Genomic DNA, 22161 nt, shown 5'->3' on the forward strand with positions numbered 1-22161 from the left:
TTTTGAAATATAATTCACATACCATACAGTTTACTTACTTAATTATAGAATTCATTGGTTTCCAGAATATTCAAGATGTGTGTAACCAATTAATTTTAGCACATTTTGATCACTCCAGAAGGAAACCCCATATCCATTAACAGTCATTTTCCTTTTCTCCCAACTGCTCCCTCTTCCCCGGCTTTAGGCACTAATATACTTTCTGTCTGTAGAGATTTGCCTTTTCTGGACATTTCGTACAAATGGCATCATACAATATGTGGTCTTTTGTGACTGGCTTTGTTTCAGTAGCAGAATGTTTTCAAGGTTCATCCATGTGGTAGCATGTATCACGTTTCATTCCTTTTTATTTCCAAATAATGTTCTATTGAATGGATATATCACATTTTGTTTATTCTGACATCAGCTGGTGGATATTTGGGTGTTTCTACTTCTTGGCTGTGATGAATAATGCTGCTCGTGTACAAATTTTTGTGTGGACATGTTTTCATTTTTCTTGGTATATACCTAACAGTGGAATTTCTGGGTCATGTGGTAACTTTATGTTCAACCTTTTGAGAAACTGCTGGATGGTTTTCCAAAGTAGCTGCACCATGTTATATTGCCTCTGGTAATGTATGAAGGTTTCAATTTCTCCACATCCTTATGAACACTTGTTATTATCTGTCTTTTGATCATAACCATCTCCAAGTGGATGTGAAGAGGTATCTTATTTTAGTTTTGATTTGTATTTCCCTGATGGCTGTTGATATCGAGCATCTTTCCCGTGTGCTTCTTGGCCATTTGGGTACCTTCTTTGGTGATTGAGATCCTTTGCTTACTTTTTTTTCTCTTAAGGTATAATTGACATATAACATTATATTAGTTTCAGGTGTACAACATAATGGTTTGTATACATTGTGAAATGATCATCATGGTAAGTCTAATTAACATTCATCGCCATACATAGTTACAATTTTTTTTTCCTTGTGATGAGGACTTTGAAGATATAGTCACATAGCATCTTTCAAATATGCAGTACAGTGTTATTAACTACAGTCACCATGCTGTAGATTACATCCCCATGACTGATTTATTTTGTAGCTGGAGGTTTGTACCTTTTGACCCCCTTCATTCATTCTGTTCATCCTCCACCCCCCTACTCTCTGGCAACCACCAGTCTGTTCTTTGTGTCTGTGAGCCTTAGTTTTCGGTTTGTTTGTTCTGGTTTTTAGATTCTTCATATAAGTGAGATCATACATTATCTGTCTGTCTTTGACTTAGTTTTAAAATGGATTGTTTGTCTCTTTGTAATTGGGTTGTAACTATCTTTATAATACTATAGATACAAGCCCCATATCACATGTATGGTATATAAATGTTTTCTCCCAGTCTGTGAGTTATTGCATATTAAAACAAGGATGAGATACCATTACACCTATTAGAATGTCCAAAATCCTAAACACTGACAACACCAAATGTTGGTGAGGATATGAAGTAAAAGGAGCTCTCATTCATAATTTTGTGCTGTCATCATTTCAAGCTTTTTACAAATTGCAAATGGCTTCTTAACTGTCTTCCTGATTTTAATCTTTCCCTTCTTCAGTCTCTTCTCCTCCTTACCCCTCATGGAGGAACATAATAGCAGTTTTCAAATATATGAAGGGCTATCATGGAAATAGGAATTGACTCACTCTGTGTAACTCTTAGTAGAAGAACTATACTCTTTTCTTCTAAATTATATTATGAATAAGTCCTTCAAGACTGAAGCAGCTCATTTTATATCTTCTTTTTGGCTTCAGATGGTATAAACCAAGGCAAACAAAAATCACTTCTTCAAAGCTTCTTCAACTTGCTATACACACTTCAGTTTTGATCTTCATTATATTCTCTCATATCCTAGAACAGGCTGATACTGTAGGGCTAACCTACTGTCCTTTCTCTCTCTCAAAAAAAAAAAAAAAAAAAAAAATTTGTCCCATTACCTCACCTACACAATTGTACTTTTTTCTGTCCCTGCTGCTGCTAGCATCGTCTCAGTTACCCATATTACACTTAATTTACAGTTTACTTAACCAACTTCTAGTTACCAACCTTTGCAGGTAGATGGGGACTTGATGATGGTTGTCTGTCATGCACAAGAAATACCAGACTAGCAGCTACCATTTTCTGCGGCCACACACACCATTTTTACATCTTCTTAAAGCGCAAAGATAAACACATTCCTTAACATGATGCAAAGCTGGAGTAACTTTTTAACATTTTAATATAAGCAGAGGTGTATATAATAAAAGCTATGCTTTATGACCAAGGTTTTAGAGATAACTAAGAATCTTGGAAATCATGTTTAAGCTGACACTCTGTAAAACATAATTCCCATCGATATAAAAGTTTGTCAGAATTATGATTCAGTTTATTTAAACACAATTTAATTTTCTTATGCTTTTGAAGCTTTAGGTAAGGATACTGTTAATTTGATCAGTATCCATATCAGGATATTAGGAAGTTCTCTTCATTTGGAAAATACAAACCCATACCTTTACAAAATTGTGGAGAAAACCTAAGTATGTATTTTAAACCAAAATTATTAAATTACTCTTATTTGTTTAAAGATTCACTTTATTATGTGAACTGGGCTTTCTCTAAAGCTATTTCTGAGCTTCTAGCGGAATCTCTAAGAAGGATTTTTTCCTTAAATGTCTAGCACATTTAAAGTTTTCATTAGATACTAGAATATAAGATTTATGAAAGCGCTTACTATTTTCTGTGAACCGGATTATCACTCCTTTAAAATCCAAGACTTTATACTTTAACTTAATACCCTTCTACGTTAGGAACATATTTCATGCATACACAGTGAGAGAGAACGGCTTTTCTCCGTTACAGCAACACAGAGACTTTGTCGCTTCAGTTCTGCAACCTCGGAAACAGCTTTAAGTAATCAAAGAAACACAAAAACTCACCAGTCAAGATTTCAAAGGGCTATTTTCTTTTCTAGTGTTCAGGAAATTTTTTATGAAATAGTTTAAGCCCACAAATAGACAAAGAAATATTAAAGGATAGTAACTCAGGTTTTTTTTAATCATCTCTCACGTGAGAGATAACAGATCCCTGTAATCCCAATAGCCGTCTCGAATGGTCAGAGTATCAAATTACACTCCTCCTCATTGCTGCTCCCAGTGGAGAATTACTTGTCATCGTTGTGTAGAGCAAACTAGATCCAGAACCAAAATGGACAAAACCAGAAAAAAATTCAAAAGTACTACATTCGGCAAAAACCATGTTAACAAAGGTAGTGCTCTGTTGCTGCTTAGCATCCGCCTGGGACCAAGCCCTTACGCCTGGGCCTAAGCAGCCCGCCGTGTGTATTTCCGTGGTAACAGCTGCATGGGCTTTGTGAAACCACGGCAGCATCTTGGTGGTCGCTCCAAAGCTATTGGAGGCTAATATGCAGAGAGTTAAAAAAATGACTTTCATACATACAAAATGAACGTGGATTAGACTTTACTTAACTCACTAATTAATGAAAGAACCAGCGAGGTGTGGTAAATGTGATTCAGGGGACATTTTAGAAGTACGTAGTTAAAGGCAAGTTAATAAAGTAGTATTAGAATAACATTACTAAGTTAGATATAAAACTAGTTAGTATTCTACAGGGAAATAAACCATGGCCTATGGGATTATCTTTTCTAACAGAAGGAAAGTATCTGAATTTATTCAGGACAGAAAAATCTGCAAATTAACATGCAACTTAAGTATATCCAGGATTTTAATCAATTTTAAACAGTGGATCGATGAAAATACATTCCCCCAAATTATCCTTGGTTGGACCTGTTAAATAATGTACCAAAATCATATTGAAAAGATAAGTTGCTCTCCTTTTTATTCTTATTTTCAAGCTTTCAATAGCTTTTCTGAACACATGGCAACAACATATGATATACCCAGCACTTGTCCAGAGTAATTATAGTGGCACAAGGTTTATTGATTGGAAGTGTTAGTATGATAAAGATGTCAGTTTTCCCCAAACTAATCTTAAAAATCAGTATGATTTTATTAAAATTTTAATGAGTGCTTTTATAGAACTTGGCAAGTAAGTCCAAAGCTAATTATGAAGAGAAAAAGCTCACGAAGAGCTCAGAAAAATTTGAGGACAATGAAAAAGGTGGAGGGAATTATCCTATGAAATGTCAAAACTAATTATGAAGCGGTAGAGTGTGCAGAGATAGACAAGTAGAAACTATGGAAAACCCAGAACATGTTGATGCACGTTTGGAACCCTGACGGATGCAGCACTGCAAACCAGTGGAGGAAAAGTAAACTCTTATTAAATGTTATTAAGGCATTTGTTTGTAATGCTTGGAAAACATAAAAATAGATTGCTAACACATTATTATAATAAAAAATAATTTCCAGGTCGATAACTACCTGGCAGAATGGCAAAATGTTAAAACTTTTAGAAGACAATATAGAACGTTGTTATAACCTTGAGGCAGAAAGGGGTTCCTGAAACAAAACACAGAACTACCTGATACAAAGCTGAAATTACAAATGTAATTATATTTTTAAAAATTATTTTCCTCAAAATCACGATTTTTCAAAGAAATGTGAGAAGACAAGCCACAGATTGGGACAAAGGTATATGCAACATATTTAATTGAGAAAGTGTTAGTATACAGGATGGATAAGGACATCTTAAATAAACCAATAAGAAAAAAGACACCCAACCCAACAACATCAACAAAAATGGGTAAAAGACATGATCTAACAGTTTGCAGAAGACAAATAAATGTTCGACCACGCTAGTAGTCAGGTAAATGCAATTAAAATCACAGTGTGATGTCTGTTTACACTTAGAAGATCCCCACTATTGAAAGGGTCAGAACATACCAAGTAGTGGTGAGAGTGTGGGAAGTCAGAACCTTTCATTCAGTGCTGTTGAGAATGTGCATTGGCATACGCATTTTGAAGTAAAATTTGTGCATTTGTTTATGTTGAAAAGGCATATGTGTTCTTTGATTGAGGAATTCTGTTTCTAGGTATATATCATGGAGAAGCATATACATGTGTAAGGAGACCCATATGAGCAGTATTCATAATGGCTAAAGTGGACAACAGTACAATTGTCCATCTGCAAATAATGGATGGATGTATTTTGATATATTCAGAGAAGATATATTTACATGGTTGTTAAAATGACCTAGTAGAATGGTATTTATAACTGTGGATAAATCTCATATATAACGTTGAGTGAAGCAAACTAAATTGTGGAATGAGAGGCACACTTCATAATGTTTGAAAACTGCAAATATACACATATTGTGCATATTCACATATGCGTATTATTTCTACTTCAAAACATCCGTAGGAAGACTGAGCATCAAAATTAGTATGATTGTTACCTCTTTGGAAGCAGCAAAGGGACTAGAATAAGAGGTGAATAATAAAGGGACTTAAGCTTTTCTGGAATACATTTCTTTAGAAAAAAATCTGACTCAAATATTGCACAGTGCTGAGATTTGATAAAGTTGGGTGTTTGGCACATGGGTGTTTATTACCTAATTCCCTCTGAATTTCTCCATGAATGAAACACTCTGGGGGGGGGGGAGAAATACTTCCTTTTGAGGAATAAAAAAAATGGTATGTATAGGGGCGCCTGGGTAGTGCAGTCGTTAAGCGTCTGCCTTCGGCTCAGGGCGTGATCCCAGCATTCCGGGATCGAGTCCCACATCAGGCTCCCTGCTCCGCTGGGAGCCTGCTTCTTCCTCTCCCACTCCCCTGCTGTGTTCCCTCTCTCGCTGGCTGTCTCTCTGCCACATAAATAAATAAAATCTTTTTAAAAAAATGGTATGTATAAAACATTTCTATAAATTTAAAAGCATTAAACAACACTAATACTGTAAATTGCTCCTAAACATAAATAAATATATGCATTTGTATACGTGTGTGCACACATACACATACAGACAGTTACGAGCATTATCTATTTCAAGCGTACAACTTGAATAGGAAGGATTCCCTGCAATTCCTGATGATGTTTTTTCCTTGAAGAGGAGAATTGGAAAGCAGAACTAGGGGTGAGGCCCACAGCACATTTCAGCTGGATCTGTTATGGTTTATATAATTTATTAAGGACAAAAAATGATAAGTATGTCATACATTAGCAGTTACCAATTCTTTGTGATAGGAATATGAATATTGGGTAAACTGAATCTCTCCATTTAATATTGTTTTTCAAAACAATCTGTTTTTCAAAACAATTTTTTAAAAACATTAGGCATTTGACTAACATTGGGAGCTTGTGGATAAAAGACACATTTTGGGTCAATAAGAGTATCATAAAAATCAAGTATTTTGTCAACTCATGTATTGAAAATGGTAATGTACTATCAGAAAAGTTAATTGTGGCTCATTTTTCTCCTCTTCCCAAAGAATACAAGTCAATGACCAGATTGTGGAAGTGGATGGAATCAGCTTGGTGGGTGTCACACAGAATTTTGCTGCAACAGTTCTCAGAAACACCAAGGGCAATGTCAGGTAAATATGTTGCTTTGGATATGTATAATTTCATTACTTAACATTTTGTTGAATTTTAGTTTTCTTGAATTGTACCTATAGTTGTATGTAATTACAATGAAGATTTTATCTAAATACTTAACACTTGCCTTAGTTTTTAATGTTTCCTTCTTTATTGTAATTAGTTTATGCAAATGCAATATAAGACCAAACATTACGGTATTTTAGAATGACATGAAGATATGAAGTGTACAGTGTGACTCGGTATGGTTAATTACTGAGCTATGTTAGTGTGTCTAACTGCATAAAATTTCTCCTTAAGTCCTCAACAAATACGAATTTAGACTCTAAATCCTTTTAATAAAACTAGTTATACAGTAAATTGAAATTGAAATGATTATACATATATCCAGTGATACATATTTATAGATAAACTGGCTAAATTATTTGAGGTTAATACATGCATATAAAAAAATTCTTTATAGGCTTTATAGAACTAATCTTTGGCAAACTGTAACTTTGCCAACTTAATAGGACAGAGGGTACATTCTTTTGGACCTTGAAATATATATCCTGTCCTGGGGGTTCTGAAAATTGTAGCTTAGAAAACAGATAAGAAAGTAGTTTTGAGCCAACTAAGGTCAAGGTTTGAAATCCATTTTATTTGGTCATAGGGTATTTATTTTTAAATATTGTGTTGCTTATGTCTTAATATTTTTCCATCAATCCTATGAAGGAACACGTAGGGGACATTATTGAGTATGCGCAATTATCAGAATGTTTTAGTGTTATCATCAGAATGTAACGGCCAGTATTCTGAAATATCAATGAGTTAATATTGCTGCAAAGAGGGTAACATGAAGATTTTATTGCAGCGTGTTTTATGTTGCACAAACATGGGTTTAAGTTTTAGAATTTAGACTTTTTCAGTTGGAAAATACCCTTTAATGCTGAAGGAAATGTTTAAGGAATACAACATCAGTGACTTTTATGGGTGCTCTGTTGATGATTCAAGACTACCCATAGTCCCGAGAAAAGTAAGTGAAATAATTGGAAAAAGCACAGAAAAAACTGTCTGATGCTCTCTTAGAGCTGCGTGGGTGGGCTCCCTCAGGAAATGTGACTGTCTTTCTGCAGATTGCTCTCTGTTCTTGAGACAGCACTTTCCTCTGTCAGTAGAGAGCTTGGTTTTAAAGCTGCCTGTTAGGCTTTGAAGTGAATTTTAAAGTGAAATAAGTAAGATATACATTCAACTTGTAAGAACATTTTTCTTTTTTCTTTCTTTTTTTATAAGAACATTTATCAGTTGCAAGGAAGTTTATAGTTACATGAAATCATAGCCATCCTTTTATTTCAAGCCTCCTGCAAATTACAAATGGCTTCTTAATTATCTCCTGATTTCAGTCTCTCCCTTCTTCAGTCTGTCCTTCTCATCCTTCCTCTGAACGGAGGAAAGTAATAGCAGTTTTCAAATCTAGGAAGGGCTGTCATGGAAAAGGGAATTAATTCATTCTGTGTAACTCTAGTACTGGAAGATCTGAGACCTGTGGGTAGAAGTGATAATTCCGCATCCATCATGTGCTTCTCCTCTTCACAAACCTTCAGTGGCCCCCCATTCTGTACAGAATCTAAGCTCTTTTTTTTTTCTTAAGATTTTATTTATTTATTTAACAGAGAGAGAGAGACAGCCAGAGAGAGAGGGAACACAGGCAGGGGGAGTGGGAGAGGAAGAAGCAGGCTCCCAGGGGAGGAGCCTGATGTGGGGCTTGATCCCAGGACTCTGGGATCACGCCCTGAGCCAAAGGCAGACGCTTAACAACTGAGCCACCCAGGCGCCCCAGAATCTAAGCTCTTGATCCTGGTATTAAAATCTTTCATCACCCAGTCTTATCACTTACGTCTCCCTGTATTCATGCTTTGGTACAGTAACACTGGTGTAGTCATATTCCTTCAAATGTGACTTGTGAATTATTGCTTTGTCACTGTGCCTTTCTCGCTGTCATTTCTTCTGTTTAAAATACTGTCTTCTGTTTAGAACCTACTTATCTCGAGGAACATATTTCAACTCCTTTACCCTCCAAGAAGTCTTCCTTGACCTCCATATCCCCTAGTGATCTCTTCTTCCTGGTAGCAGTCATCATTCATACTACTTTTTTGACCTTGAGGTTACAGAATATTACTTTCATCTTTTAAAAGCATACATTTTATTTCCTCATTCACTTTGCACAAATCTTGATATTGAAATGGGACCTTTAACCCTCCTTGTCCCCCCAAATTATTTAACCCAGGGTCTTAATTAATTGAATATAAGGAGAAAGTCTTTTCTCAGTTTTAACTTCTTAAAAATAATATATGAGTCCTCTGGGTATATTTTAGGTAGTAGTTCCTCATAAAGTATTAATACAAAAACAGGATCCAAAAACTAGACCTGTATTTTTAATGAACTTTTTAAAACTGAGAATTTGAAATATGCATGTTTTTATATTTCTTATTAATTGGTGACTTAGCTGTCACATTTAGTGTTTACTGAAATTTATTTTCAAAAAGGGATATCTGAAAAATTAGTAAATTTAGTTTGATTTTTTTTCCTAACTACTAAGCACAGATCTGGGAGGAATGTGCGTAAGCCATGGATCTAAAGATACAAGTGGGAGAAAGATAGGAAGCTAGAAGTGATGAGAAAAACAAAACTGAGGTTTGGATGTGATTATTTCTGAAGTATTAGAGGTCAAGATTTTTACTCATTTCCTGGAAACGTATATGAAATTGGTGCCAGCATTTGGATACGCATCGAAATCACACAGTGAAGTTCTGTGACTTCGTCCGCACTCACGGAGAATTATTTTCCATCTGACCTCAGTCTGCTTTATTTTATTAAACTTTAAATCACAATGCCTGAATTTATGAACTAATATTGCTAACAAAGACTCCATTAATATGACATTTTTAACACACTAGAGAAATCACAAGTATTTTAGGTGATAATTTTTAAGGCTTATGTGTTTTCAACTCTACATCATTCATGTGAGTTAAGAAGTGGTTCAGTTCCAACCAGGTGAGGTTCCTAGGGGATTGAAAGTCTAGGCCTGACACGAAATATCAGTAAACAACTACTGTTTCCTTCATTTTACTGATGTCATTTAAAGCTAAGTACTCATGATAAGTACTATGCTAATATCATGTAATTACTTTACTTAATTGATTAGGAAAGGACTCGCAGGACTCAAGTAGTTCATAGTCAAAAATCATGCAACAGCACAGCGGCAGCAGGGGAAAGCTAAGCGTTAATAGGGTGGGCATGGCGAGCTCCAGACACAGTCTTTTTCATCATCGCTCTCCTGGGCTTCGCAGGACTTGTTGGGCTCCAGATGCTAAGCCACCACGGGCGTGTGCATGCAGCATCTTGGTACCAAGGAGTCCAAAATCTATGCATGGTAGGGATTTCTCACTGAAATCATTGAATACAACCCTGGACTCCACCAAATCCAGGTAGAAGGAATAAATCCAATGATTATTACCAAACAGTTTCGACAGGCTAGTCTGTCTTGCCTTGAAGCAGCTCATGGACCCATATTTGCAAAACATCGTTTATCCCTGATTAGTACATCTCACGGCTTTGACCAACGTTCAGTACCGTGCTCTAGGCAAGTCTGTGTTGCATCCCAGCTGGTCTCGAGATTAACTCATGCTCTGGAATACATAGTGCATGACACATTTACTGCTCTCCTTTTGACTTTAGATCCATACTACTTAGTATGTTTCTACTGTATATTTCTTCTTTAAATTTTTTTTTATTTGAGCGTATTTATTGAACATTCAATGTTATCTGGTGAAAACCTAAAATGAAAACGTTGTTAAGTTATTTGCAAACCTGTAATCTTTTTGGTGCTTGATAGAACATAACATGCCATATGTAATATAGTTAAAAATTTAGAAAGAAGTTCTGTTCTTATTGTCAGATCCTGCATTATATAAAAAATAATTTAAACAGTTTAGATTCAGTTCATTTGAATCACGTTTATCTACTTACAGTTCATTTTTATGTCAAAACATACTAAATGATGCTTTTCTTGGAGATCGTTAAAGAGCCTTATGTCTGTTCATCCATGTAAAGTTATGGAAAAATACTTTCAAACTTAAAATTATAAAGTTATTAGGAAAAAAAATAATTCGAAAAAGATAAAAATACTGGTTATATACCTATGGAAAGAAAGTAGGAATCTCTAGATATTAGGAGATTAAAAGTTATACAAACTACCTTCCATTTATTTTTGGATATAAAATTTAGCTTTCTGTGATGTAGTTTTGCCAGAGATGGCCCAAATGTAGACATTTGACTCAATCTCTTCTGTTATATCTCTGTGGACAAGGGGAAGAATGTGTTTGAATTATAGTATGGCCAGAGAATAGGCACAATCATACAGCTGATTCTGTTACAAATTATAAATATTATTTAATGTATTCACTGATATTTCTTTATGCACTTAGTACTAGGAATAATTGTCTTTCTCTGGTAACTACCCTTTTTCCCGTGAAACGAGCCCTCAGGATTCAGATACTGGCTTAACCACTTAGATGTATGAGTTTATGGGAGTGCTTAAATCTCCCTGTGCTGTAGCTTCATTTATAAAATGGGCATCATAATAGTACCTCCTGCATACATTTGAGATGAGTATTGAGTTAAAACATATGATGAATGCCTAGAGAAAGTTGAAATTCAATGAAATATTAGTGATTATTATTTTCTTCTGAAAACTCTGATTCCTTCTTAGGTGTTCCTGTGATTGTTAGGAAACTGAGAGTCAATTTTATAGCCATTTCTGACAAAGGCACAAGATCTGATAGTCTGCAGAGGAAACCATTGTTACTGGTTTCTCTTTTTAGTTCTTTTGGAAGTACCAATATAAGTCTTTTCTTCATTTCTTGATTTTTCAGTTTTAGATAAAAATTTAATTATTGTTTTTTAATAAAACTTTCACCTACCAGGGTTTTTTTTTTTTTTTTTCCCAGTTAAAAACTTCTGCAAGAGTTTATGACATTCACTTTCTGTTATATGGCTACAGTTGTCTTAGGTAGTTTTTCTATAAGTTCATTCAAAAAATTAAAACCAATAAGCAGTATTTATAATGTTATAAAAATATTATTCAGTCTAGAATCAAGTAGTATGACTAAATTGATAGAAAATGAAATGTAATTTTATGTCACTTGATCTCTGTCACTTTTCAAGGCATAAAGGTTCTAATGGATACTGACTTAATTTATTTCTAGCCTTCTTGATTTCCTCTGGGTCATACATAGCTGCCAGGGTGCTTACATGTCTGAAAATATATTATTTGGCCCTCAGATATAACTAGATATAGTATTTGAGTTCAAATCTTTTTCTTTCAGTATGTGAAGATATTTTCCATTGTCTTTTAATATCTACAATTGGTAAAGAGAGATTTAATATTAATCTGATTTGTAGTCCTTTATGGTTTTCTGTTTTGGGGCTTTTTTCCCCCTCTTAATTTGGTTTTTGAAATTTTTATCAGGCTATAATTAGATCTGTGTTTGTTTGTTTTGCTTGAAACTCAATCTGAGCACTTGAGTTTGGGAATTTTATATCATTTTGTTATTTTCCTTATTTATTATTCATTGTCTTGATCTTCCCTTCTCAAACCAGTATTTAATGGGGATTAGATACCATGGCCATATTCTCTGGCATCTTCTTTTCTCTCAGAATCTCCATCTGTTTACATTTTTGTTAATGTATTCTAAGAGTTTTCTCAATTTAATCTTCCAGACTACCAATTTATTTGTAAGCCATGGCCTTTTTTTTTTTTTTTTAAGCTGTTCTGGCCCATTCTATTTCCTTTTATTACTTAAAGCTTTGTCCTCTCTTGTCTAAGCTTGAGAGTTATTCAACTTCCTACTTGAGATCTTCATGTGGTTTTCAAATTTAAATTTCATGTGGCACATCACATGTGTATGTTCAGATTATTATTATTTACAATTCTCTGGCTTGTACCCTCCTCCTCCAAAAAAAAAAAATCATATGATCTTTATTTAGCTGATTCCCTCTTATCAAGTCTCAGTTCAAAAATCACTCTTTCAGTGTGATTCTTATAAGAATCTTATATTATGGTATTTATGTTGTACAAACCCCAAGTCAGTTTCTATCACATTACCATGTTTTTCTACATAGCAGCCTCAAATCAAATGATCCTCTGATGATCCTCTCTCCCCTGTATTGCTTCTTTTGTTCAGTCTTCCACCACATTGACTCCTGACTAGCCTTGATAATTAGAGTATGAAGAAAGTAGTGATGTGTGACTTCTGAGGCTAGGCTAAAAGGCATGTGGCTTCTACCTTGGTCTTCTGGATTGCTAGCTCTGGGGAAACCTAGCTGCCATGTTGAGAAAACATTCAAATAGCCTTCTGGAGAGGCTTACACAAGGAAGAACTTAGGCCTGCCAACACCCAGTGCCAACTATCCAGCCATGTGAGATCTTCCAGCCTCAGGAAAGCCTTGAGATACCTGCAGCCCTTGTCAACATTTGATTGAACTTAGTGAGAAGCACCAAGCCAGAACTGCCTAGTCAAGTATCTCCTGAATTCTTGACTCAGAGAAACTATGGAAGATAAAATGTCTAATTTGGGGATTATTTATGATATAAGTTAGAATAAAAGAGAGGACATTGTTATAGACCTAACATAAGGATTAGCCAATATTACGAAGAACTTTATGCTGATAAACACAACTCAGAATAAATGGTTAAATTTCTTAGAAGACAGTACTATGACAAAGTACCAAAGCTCACTCAAGAAAAAATAGTGTGTGCATGTGTGTGTGTATATGTACACATGAAGATGAATTTAGAGTTTAGGCTTTCTGGCAAAGAAAACTCCAGTTCCAGTTTGTTTCATCGGTGAATCTTGAGAGGGAGAAATAACATGACCTCTATATAAACTTCTCCAGAACATAAAAAAGAGGACACATCTCAACTGCATTAATGAGACCAGCATTACCATCATATTAAAGTCAGAAAAGATATTAAAACAAAAATCATTACATACCAATATTGCTAATGAACATAGATACAGAAGTCCTTAGCAAAAATTTAACAGATTGAAGTCAGGAATATATAAAAAGGATAATATATTATGGCTAAATGACATTTATTTTTGGAATGCATGTTTGATTTAATGTTTGAAATTCAGCCTATGAAATTTTCCATTCTGATGGAAGAATGGAGAAATATCATAGGTTCATATGCTCATCCCAGTAGATGGAGACCAAAAAAACTCAGGAAACTTGAAATATAAGGGAATTTCCTCAATGTGATACATAGCATCCAAGTGAAACCTACAGTTAGTATCGTACTTAAAGATGAGGGACCAAATGCTTTCTCTCTAGTATAAGAACAATGTGAGTATGTCCACTTTCACCACTTTATTCAGCGTTGTCCTGGGGCTCATAGCTAGGTCAGTGAGGCAAGAATAAGAAATGGAAAGCACATAGATTGGAAAGGAAGAAGTAAAATTATTCACAGTTGAGATGGTCATCTATGTAGAGAGTCCTAAGGAATCTATCAAAGATTCTACTAAAACTAGTAAGTGAGTCAAACAGGGTTACAGGGCGTAGGTTGATGTACAGAAATCAGCTCTAGTCTGTATACCAGCAACAAGAAGGAATTGAAAATTCAGATTAAAAATAACATTTACGTTAGCATCAAAAGCATGAAATACTTAAGGATAACCTGACATGGTATGTTGACAACGTCAGCAAAGTATTTCTGAGAGAAAATAAAGACTACCTAAATGAGTGTGAAGCAAGAGACCACGCTCATGAATCAGAATACTCAGTATTATTAAAATTTCAATTTTCTCCAAATCTGCAGACGAAGGACAATCCCAGTGAAAATCTCAGTAAGATTTTTTGTAGAAATTAATATTTTTTAAAAAGAACAAAGTTGGAGAACTCTGAGTGCCGCAAAGCTACACTAATCACAGCAGTCTGGTTTAGGCATATTGCTAGAAATACAGATTAATGGAACAGAAAAAAGAGTTCCAATATTGACCTGCACAGATGTGAACAATTGATTTTTGACAAAGGCACCAGGATAATTCAGTGGGGGAAATTATAGTCTTTTCAACAAATGGTGCTGGGACCATTGAATAACCATATTAAAAAAAAGAATAAGAACACTTGACCTTTGTGCCACAGTATATACAAAAATTAATTCAAGATTGATCATATATCTAAGTGCAACAATTGAAACCATAAAATATCTAGAAAACAGGGAAAAATCTTTATGACATTGGGTTAATCAAAGATCTTTTAAGATACGAAAGCAAGAAATATTAAGAGGGAGACATGATAAATTAAATTGCATCAAAATTTAAAACATTTATTCAAAAAAATCCTTAAGAAAATTGAAAAGCAAACTAAATACTGAATATTTGCAAAAACAATTATCTGACAGAGGACTGTTATTTAGAAGATATGAAGAACTCTTTATAATTTAATAAGAAGATGTATAACCCCATTAAAAATGTGCAAATCAATTAAAGAGACACTTTACTGAGGAAGATACAGAGTTAAGCACATGAAATACTGCTTAACATCATTAATCATTGGGGAAATGCAAATTAAATCCACAATGAGGTACTACTACACACCCACTAGTATGGCTGAAATTTAGAAGACTGATAACACTATGCATTGACAAGGATGTGGAGCAAATTTAACATTCAGTCGTTGCTAGCGAGAATGGAAATAGCACAGCCATTTTGCAGAATAGTTTGGCAGGTTCTTATAAAGTTAAGCATGTACTTGCCATATCAGCCAGCAATTCTATTCATAGTTATGTATTCAGGAGCAATAAAAATATATATCTACCCAAAGACTCATACTTACATGTTCATAGGACTTTGTTCATAATAGCTAGAAACAACTCAAATGCCCTTAACTGATAAAGGATATGCAAATTGTACTGTATCCTGTGTAATGAAGTATTTCTCAGCAATACAAAGAAGCAAATTACCAGTATATTCAACACAATATTTGACTGTCAGAACTATTACGTTGACTAAAGAAGGCAGACAGAAAAACCTTCATACTGTACTTTAAGCTGTAAGCATTTAAGAGACTTTTTTGAGGTGATGAAAACGCGCTATATTGTGGCTATTGTATTTGTGACACAACTGTATATATATTTGTGAGAACTCATTGTATTAGACAACTTAAATTTGGTGAATTTTATTGTATATAAATTGATCTCAATAAAACTGATTTTTTTAAATGTATGTTAATAGTTATGATTAACTTAAAAAGCACCATGCTAACTAATTATATTGATGGGGATGGGGATTTGGAAAGGAAGACAATGTCTACTTAAGAAAGGCAGATGTAGTTAAACTGAATTTCCTCAGCAATATGTGTATGTTATTACGCTCTTTACTTCTTTTTAAAAAATACTTGCCATTATTAATTTTTTACCAGAAAAAAGATATCTATATTAAATTCTTGTCTGGAGCCTTTTCTTTATTCAGACATGGGTTTGCAACATAGCTATTAAGAACTCATGGTTTTTTGGGAATACAGCTTTAAGTGGGACCTTTCCGATCTGGTTTACCGCTATGTAAATGACATAGTGTACTTATTGTTGCAAAATGTATTGCCTCAAAATTTAGTGACTAGAAACAACAAACTTTTTTTTTTTTATTAATAATGATTTTTTATTATATTATGTTAGTCACCATACAGTACATCCCCGGTTTTCGATGTAAGGCTCGATGATTCATTAGTTGTGTATAACACCCAGTGCACCATGCAATATCGGAAACAACAAACTTTTTATCTCATAGTTTACGGGATCTACTTTCCATCATTTTCATGAGAGCCTCTCTGAAGGGATGCCTCACAGCATGGAAACTGGATTTCCCAGAGGGAGTGACCCAAGATGGAACCTGTCGTCTTTTCATAACTTAATATCTAAAGTGACATTCCATCAGTTTTGTATTTTATTTGCGAAAAGAGCTAACAAGTCCCTCTTAAACTCCATGAACATCAGGAGCCAGAGATCACTCAGGTGCATCTTAGAGTCTGCGTATTATGTAGCGATCAATAACTAGTTGGATGGATGGATAGACAGGCAGTCTGATTAATGTTATACCACAAAATTTGAGACCGTTTAGGAAAGTCTGACCAGGATGGTGAGAGATCTAAACATTTTCTCCTTGTATATAAAAAAATTAAATATTCTGCCAACTTTTACCTAAAATAGAAAATTTTAAGAAGGTGTAGTAACGATTGTGAAGCATTTGAAAGAGTGAACTGTGGGAAAAGACTTAGGTATTCTTTTTAATTCCAGACAGCTGTCCTAGTACTGGAGGACAGCCATTATAGGAAAATGATGTTACAGGAGAGAGATTGTGATTCAATAAGAGAAATTTCTAATAAATTGTATATTTGCTCTTCAGTGCCATTTACATAAAACTTTAAATGCTTTCCGGCAAGTACTGCTACCTATGATCAATAACTATGCATTCATCATGCTTTTGTCGTTAGTATATGTGTTTGGTGACTTTTTGACATTGAGCCGTATGACACTTCCGGGGGTGAGGATTTTGTAGGAATTGTAGTTACACATAATAAAAAATAAACTAATCTGAAGGTCTTAAATATTTCCCTGTCCTTTTTGGAAGAGGTTATAATACTCAAAAAAAATACGAATGGATGTTGAGTTTTTAAAATAAATACGCACTTGTTAATTTTGGATTCATACTTGGATATATAATTTCTAAATATGAAAGTGTTAAAAAAATTCTTTACCTAAAGTCATTGGTTTTTCCATTGGAAGATTTCCATTTGAAGTACATTAAATCTGGAAATGTTTTTGCTTTGTTGACATCAGTTTAATAAGAGGTTTTGTTGCCATTACAGCACAGGGGGAAATTGAGAGTTTCTCTTTATTTTGTGATTGTGCATAATGGAGTGTCGTTTGTAATGGAGGGCAGTGAGGGCACCACCATGTTCATGGGAATTCTCAGTCCTTACAGATTTTGTGTTTACATTACTGCCTTGTGCTTAGACAAGAGGAATGGCCACTATGGATTTGGGACCATGGATATTACAACTTTTAAATTACAACTACTGGTGATAGAAGTTTAAAACAGTGGAAATTTCAAAAAATTGTTTTAAAGGGGACCTTACCTTAATGAGACATATTCTGGTACCATTATATACAGGTTAGCATTCAAAAATTTTTCCTTTAAATGTTTGTATGCATAACTATTTAAACCCAAAATATCAAAGTTAGCTTTCAAATCAAGAAATGTCACTTCTTGAGAAGGTATAGCATTTTTAGAAAATATTTAAGTTTATGCCTGTTATGTAGTATATAGTCCTTGAAATGGCATGTGTTAGGCAATGTTTTTTTTATCTCTAAAAAAACTTTTGTTCTATATTGAAATACAGTGGTAGAATAACGTTCTTACGATTAAGATTGGGTTAGATACAGAATTCATTTCAAAGAAGTAATGCTTACAGTTAAGTTTAAACATTTCAGATCTAGATATTTAAGTTCTAGCTTTTAAAAGCAAACAGGTTGATGGGGGGAGGTGGGTGGGCGATGGGCTAGATGGCTGATGGGTATTGAGGGGAGGGTACTTGTTACGATGAGCACTGGGTATTATATGTAAGTCACGAATCACTAAATTCTAGTCCTGAAACCAATAGTACATTATATGTTAGCTAACTAGAATTTAAATAAAAATTTGTAATGCAAAAAAATAAAAGCAAACATTTTCCTAGATGAATTTAAAAATTTTAAATGTTAAATATAGAGTATGTTGTATTAATCTAAATCCCAATATAGAAAGGAAAAATATGTAAGAGCACCCAAATACAAGAAAGGGGCAAAAGCTTTGTTGTGTAGGACTTTAACCTCTAGATACTAATAGCAAATCTCAGTGAGAGCAAGTAAATACACATTTAGCACCACTTGCTCAAGTACAGTTAAGTCAGGTATTTTAAAAGCTATCAAGTTTAGAGTAAGGCCATAAAATGTGATCAAACATAGAAAAAAATGAGACAACTTTCTACAAAAATGTTTAAAAGTACCATGTGATCTTATGATCCAAGACTCCAGTATAATGAGAGTAGGTGGTGTGTATATATTTTTCTTTTTGTTTTTTAAGTATATCTTTTAGGTTTTTGGTGTGCACGCGATAAATATTTGTTACAGAATATCTGAATAAAAGAACTGGTTCTGTAAGAACTAACAACTATATCCTACTATAGCTTTTCCTTTTGTAGACTTGCTTAAGTCTACATTAAAAGTTCTTTAGTTTAAAAAAATTTTGAAGTTTTGATATCATTTAAGTGCCATTTTTGACGAGTATATCACTTTTATTAGAATAAATGTCTGCAAAACAAGGCACTCATAACTCATCATTTTCAACATGACCTCTCATATCATTTACACTGAACATGTAGGATCTTTATGACTTCAATTCAGCAAATTGTAAATTCAATTTTATAGTTGTTTAGTTTTTGTTTGACAGCTCACCAGAGAATTCAATAAGCTAATCCAGTGAATCCTGTATAATCTCGTCATCTAAACTCTAAAGGACAGTGCATGGGCACTGCTTGGTCTGCTAATAGATGAAAGGTAAAGGGAAAACTGGTTTATCTGTCTTTACTTATTGTATCTCAGCCTGAGGGGGAGGGGAGGCAGTTCTTATTGAAATAATTCACGTCGAAACAAGATAATTGTTTGAAACACTAGAAACAAGTCATGCTGAACACATAAACCCTCATTTTGTATTTTAGCTTTAGCCTTTGTCAGTTATAACCTTAGAAAATACCTAATTTTTAATTTGAATGTCTATTACAGTTTGGCTCTTGTTACCTCATCCTTTATAGCTAAAAAATAAAAAGATCACTCCATTCCTTGTGGAAGCATAGTAAACGAATTTAGAAAGTAACAAGAAAACTTTTTTTTTTGAAGGATCTTCGAGGCTGATTTGACTACATGCATGTCATTTCAGTCAGAGATAATGTCTAAAATATAAATCATAATTGTGTATAAATATCAGTTGATTTGGTCACATATGTTCAGAGGGACTGTTGCTGACTTTATTAATTGTTCTATTTTTGAAGACTTTAAATATTCAATTTAAAGGAATCACATAAACTATACTTTTATATTTTGACGGTAACTGAAATTAAGGTTCTCAGAACTTTAGTGCAAGTATTTGACCTTTTTACCATGGTTGACTCAAAAACCTACTCTGTTTTCAAAGCTAGTGTGATGCAAATAAGATGTAATTGGGCCAGTGTGCACAGATAGCACTTTAAAATGCGTTCACCCCCATCTAGCTATTAATACATTATCCAGGTAAAAACGACAGTAAACATTTGTTAAATACTCTTTAGGCACTAGGTCCTTAGTTAAGCTTTTTATATGTATTATATAGTGTTTATTTAAGTTATTATATTCGTTTTATTGCAATACGGAAACTAAGGATTAGAAGTGTTAATACATTCAAGGTCACAGAGCCAGTAAGTCATGTTTATGGTTTAGTGAATTGGTCCTATCACAGCCTTTTCCCCCTTTTACAGACACTTTTAACCCCTACATTTTACCATCACAGCATATCCATAGTGTGAATTCATAATTGCAATAATAAACCTAACTTTAAATTTTGCATTTTCTGCTCAATTCCACACGCATGTGCTAGACTGTACACATATTGTTACAGCAGTCCATTTATAAAGACAGCTTCAACAGGGACCAAACATTTAAGAACATACAGAAAGGTAATTTGAATGTTACACATTTTCCAAATGGGAGATTTTATCACTATCATCATCATAATAGTGCCTAATGTTCTTTCCTATCTATACCACATTTTATTCTTTCATCACTCCTTTAGACACATGAAGTAGATACCAGTTTTCACATGAGGAAAATAAGGCGTGGAGAATAGTTTAGTTCCACCTCTGGGTGCTTTCCCTCTGAACCATAGTTATCAGGATGCCATTTTACTCATGCACATATGAACTATAAATTACAGTGAATTACAAGGCTGTATAGATGTGTGTAGCTAGGTGCTATAACACTACCCCAAACAGCTGCCTGAATGAGCAGATGTGTTCTGTAACCCAATGCTTTAAAAAGTATATTTCATGAGGTGGATTGTTTATTTTATATACAATTAGAAATCACTTTTATTTCATAACTGTAAAGTGATTTTGAATACAAACTAATGTTGGGCAAATAGTGAATAACGTTAAATTGTAGGGACCAGTTCAGAAAGCCACACTGTGATTTGAGCAACTTTGCCTTCATGGTTTAAAATGCTGGTTTCTTATGCAATGTGGGACAATTTTTATTTCCTCTGAAATTTCGATTATACGTGTATTTATTCCTTTCAGTTTTAGCATCACAAATAATTCTGGTTTGGAATTAGAGATCATGTTTGGAGGGCAGGAAGAAACTTGCATGTCATATTGGAGTTTTGATTTATTATATAATTATATAATTTATTACGATATGATATGCTCTAATATTATAATTTGGGCTTTAAAAATAATTTTCTGCTTTAAAATTTCTCACAAGGTCTTTCTTAAGACTCCTTCATTCACCTCATCAGCAGTGGTTCTAACTTGTTGGCAAGAGAACCAATCTTTTTCTCTCCCTGAATTGTGTTCAGAGTAATTTTAAACACTTGCCTTGCAGAGGAAATAAACTTCTCCATTCTTAGGGAAAACTGTTCAACTAAAAAATCTGACAGTGTAATTCTCAAATGAGTTTAAAGAATTTATGGCTTAAATGAATGTAAATTCTAATTTACCTTTTACTTTGAGCTTGGCTACTATTTTCAGTTAATACCATTTTGTACATTAATTGCTTCTTTCAAATTCCTGTCAGCTTTATAGTATGTATGTAAGTGGTACTTCCTCACGCCCCACTCTGTTATACATTTGAAGAAACATAAAAGATCAATCTGGGTTTTCCTAAGTCTCTCATTCTAGGATATGAGTTTCTTAATTGCTTTATATTTATATCACTAGACATCATTTCTGACTTTGAGACTGTTAACCAAAAATATAATGAATTCAAGATAGTCCTTATATGTCTAGATTAGTTGGGCATGTTAAAGACTTTATGTATCTTCCATCACAGAAACCGAGTATCTCCAAATGAAACAGACAAACAGGTAGGAAAAGAAGAAATAAAAATAGGGGATATTCATAGTGGATATGAGCTTATATTTGGGAAATTCTAAGGAATCTGTAAAAGTCTTCTATGATTAATAAGTGAGTTTAGCAAGGTCACAAAATACAAGGCCAATTTTCAAAAGTCAATTATATTTCTATATTCTAGCAACAAACAATTAGAAACAAATTTAAAAATCAGTACCACTTACAGTAACTTGAAAAAACATGGTATAGAGATAAATTGAACAAACTATGGCTACAACTTTGCACTGAACGTTGTAGTGTATTACTGAAAGAAAGTACAGAAAATCTAAATAAATGCGGAGATGAACCATGTTCACGGATCAGCTCGATATCACGATGTCAGTTTTCCACAAATGGATCTATAGATTCAAAGCAATCCCAAATCAAACATCAATGGGCTTTTAAAAGAAATTAATAGCTGATTGTAAAAT

The 22161-nt window shown here is 34.0% G+C and overlaps 1 protein-coding gene across 15 annotated transcripts in view; it reads left to right on the forward strand.

Moving 5' to 3' along the window:
* The window catches only part of PPP1R9A (protein phosphatase 1 regulatory subunit 9A), a 298618-nt gene that overhangs the window by 178065 nt on the left and 98392 nt on the right, over nt 1–22161 (forward strand). For all 15 annotated transcript variants that reach the window (XM_044386606.3, XM_044386621.3, XM_048212761.2 and 12 more), the window contains one exon: nt 6412–6516. In XM_044386606.3, coding sequence (XP_044242541.1) covers nt 6412–6516 — 105 coding nt within the window. The remainder of the gene's footprint in view (nt 1–6411; nt 6517–22161) is intronic.

The sequence above is a fragment of the Ursus arctos genome, unplaced genomic scaffold (assembly GCF_023065955.2).
Source record: "Ursus arctos isolate Adak ecotype North America unplaced genomic scaffold, UrsArc2.0 scaffold_3, whole genome shotgun sequence".
Taxonomy (NCBI): domain Eukaryota; kingdom Metazoa; phylum Chordata; class Mammalia; order Carnivora; family Ursidae; genus Ursus; species Ursus arctos.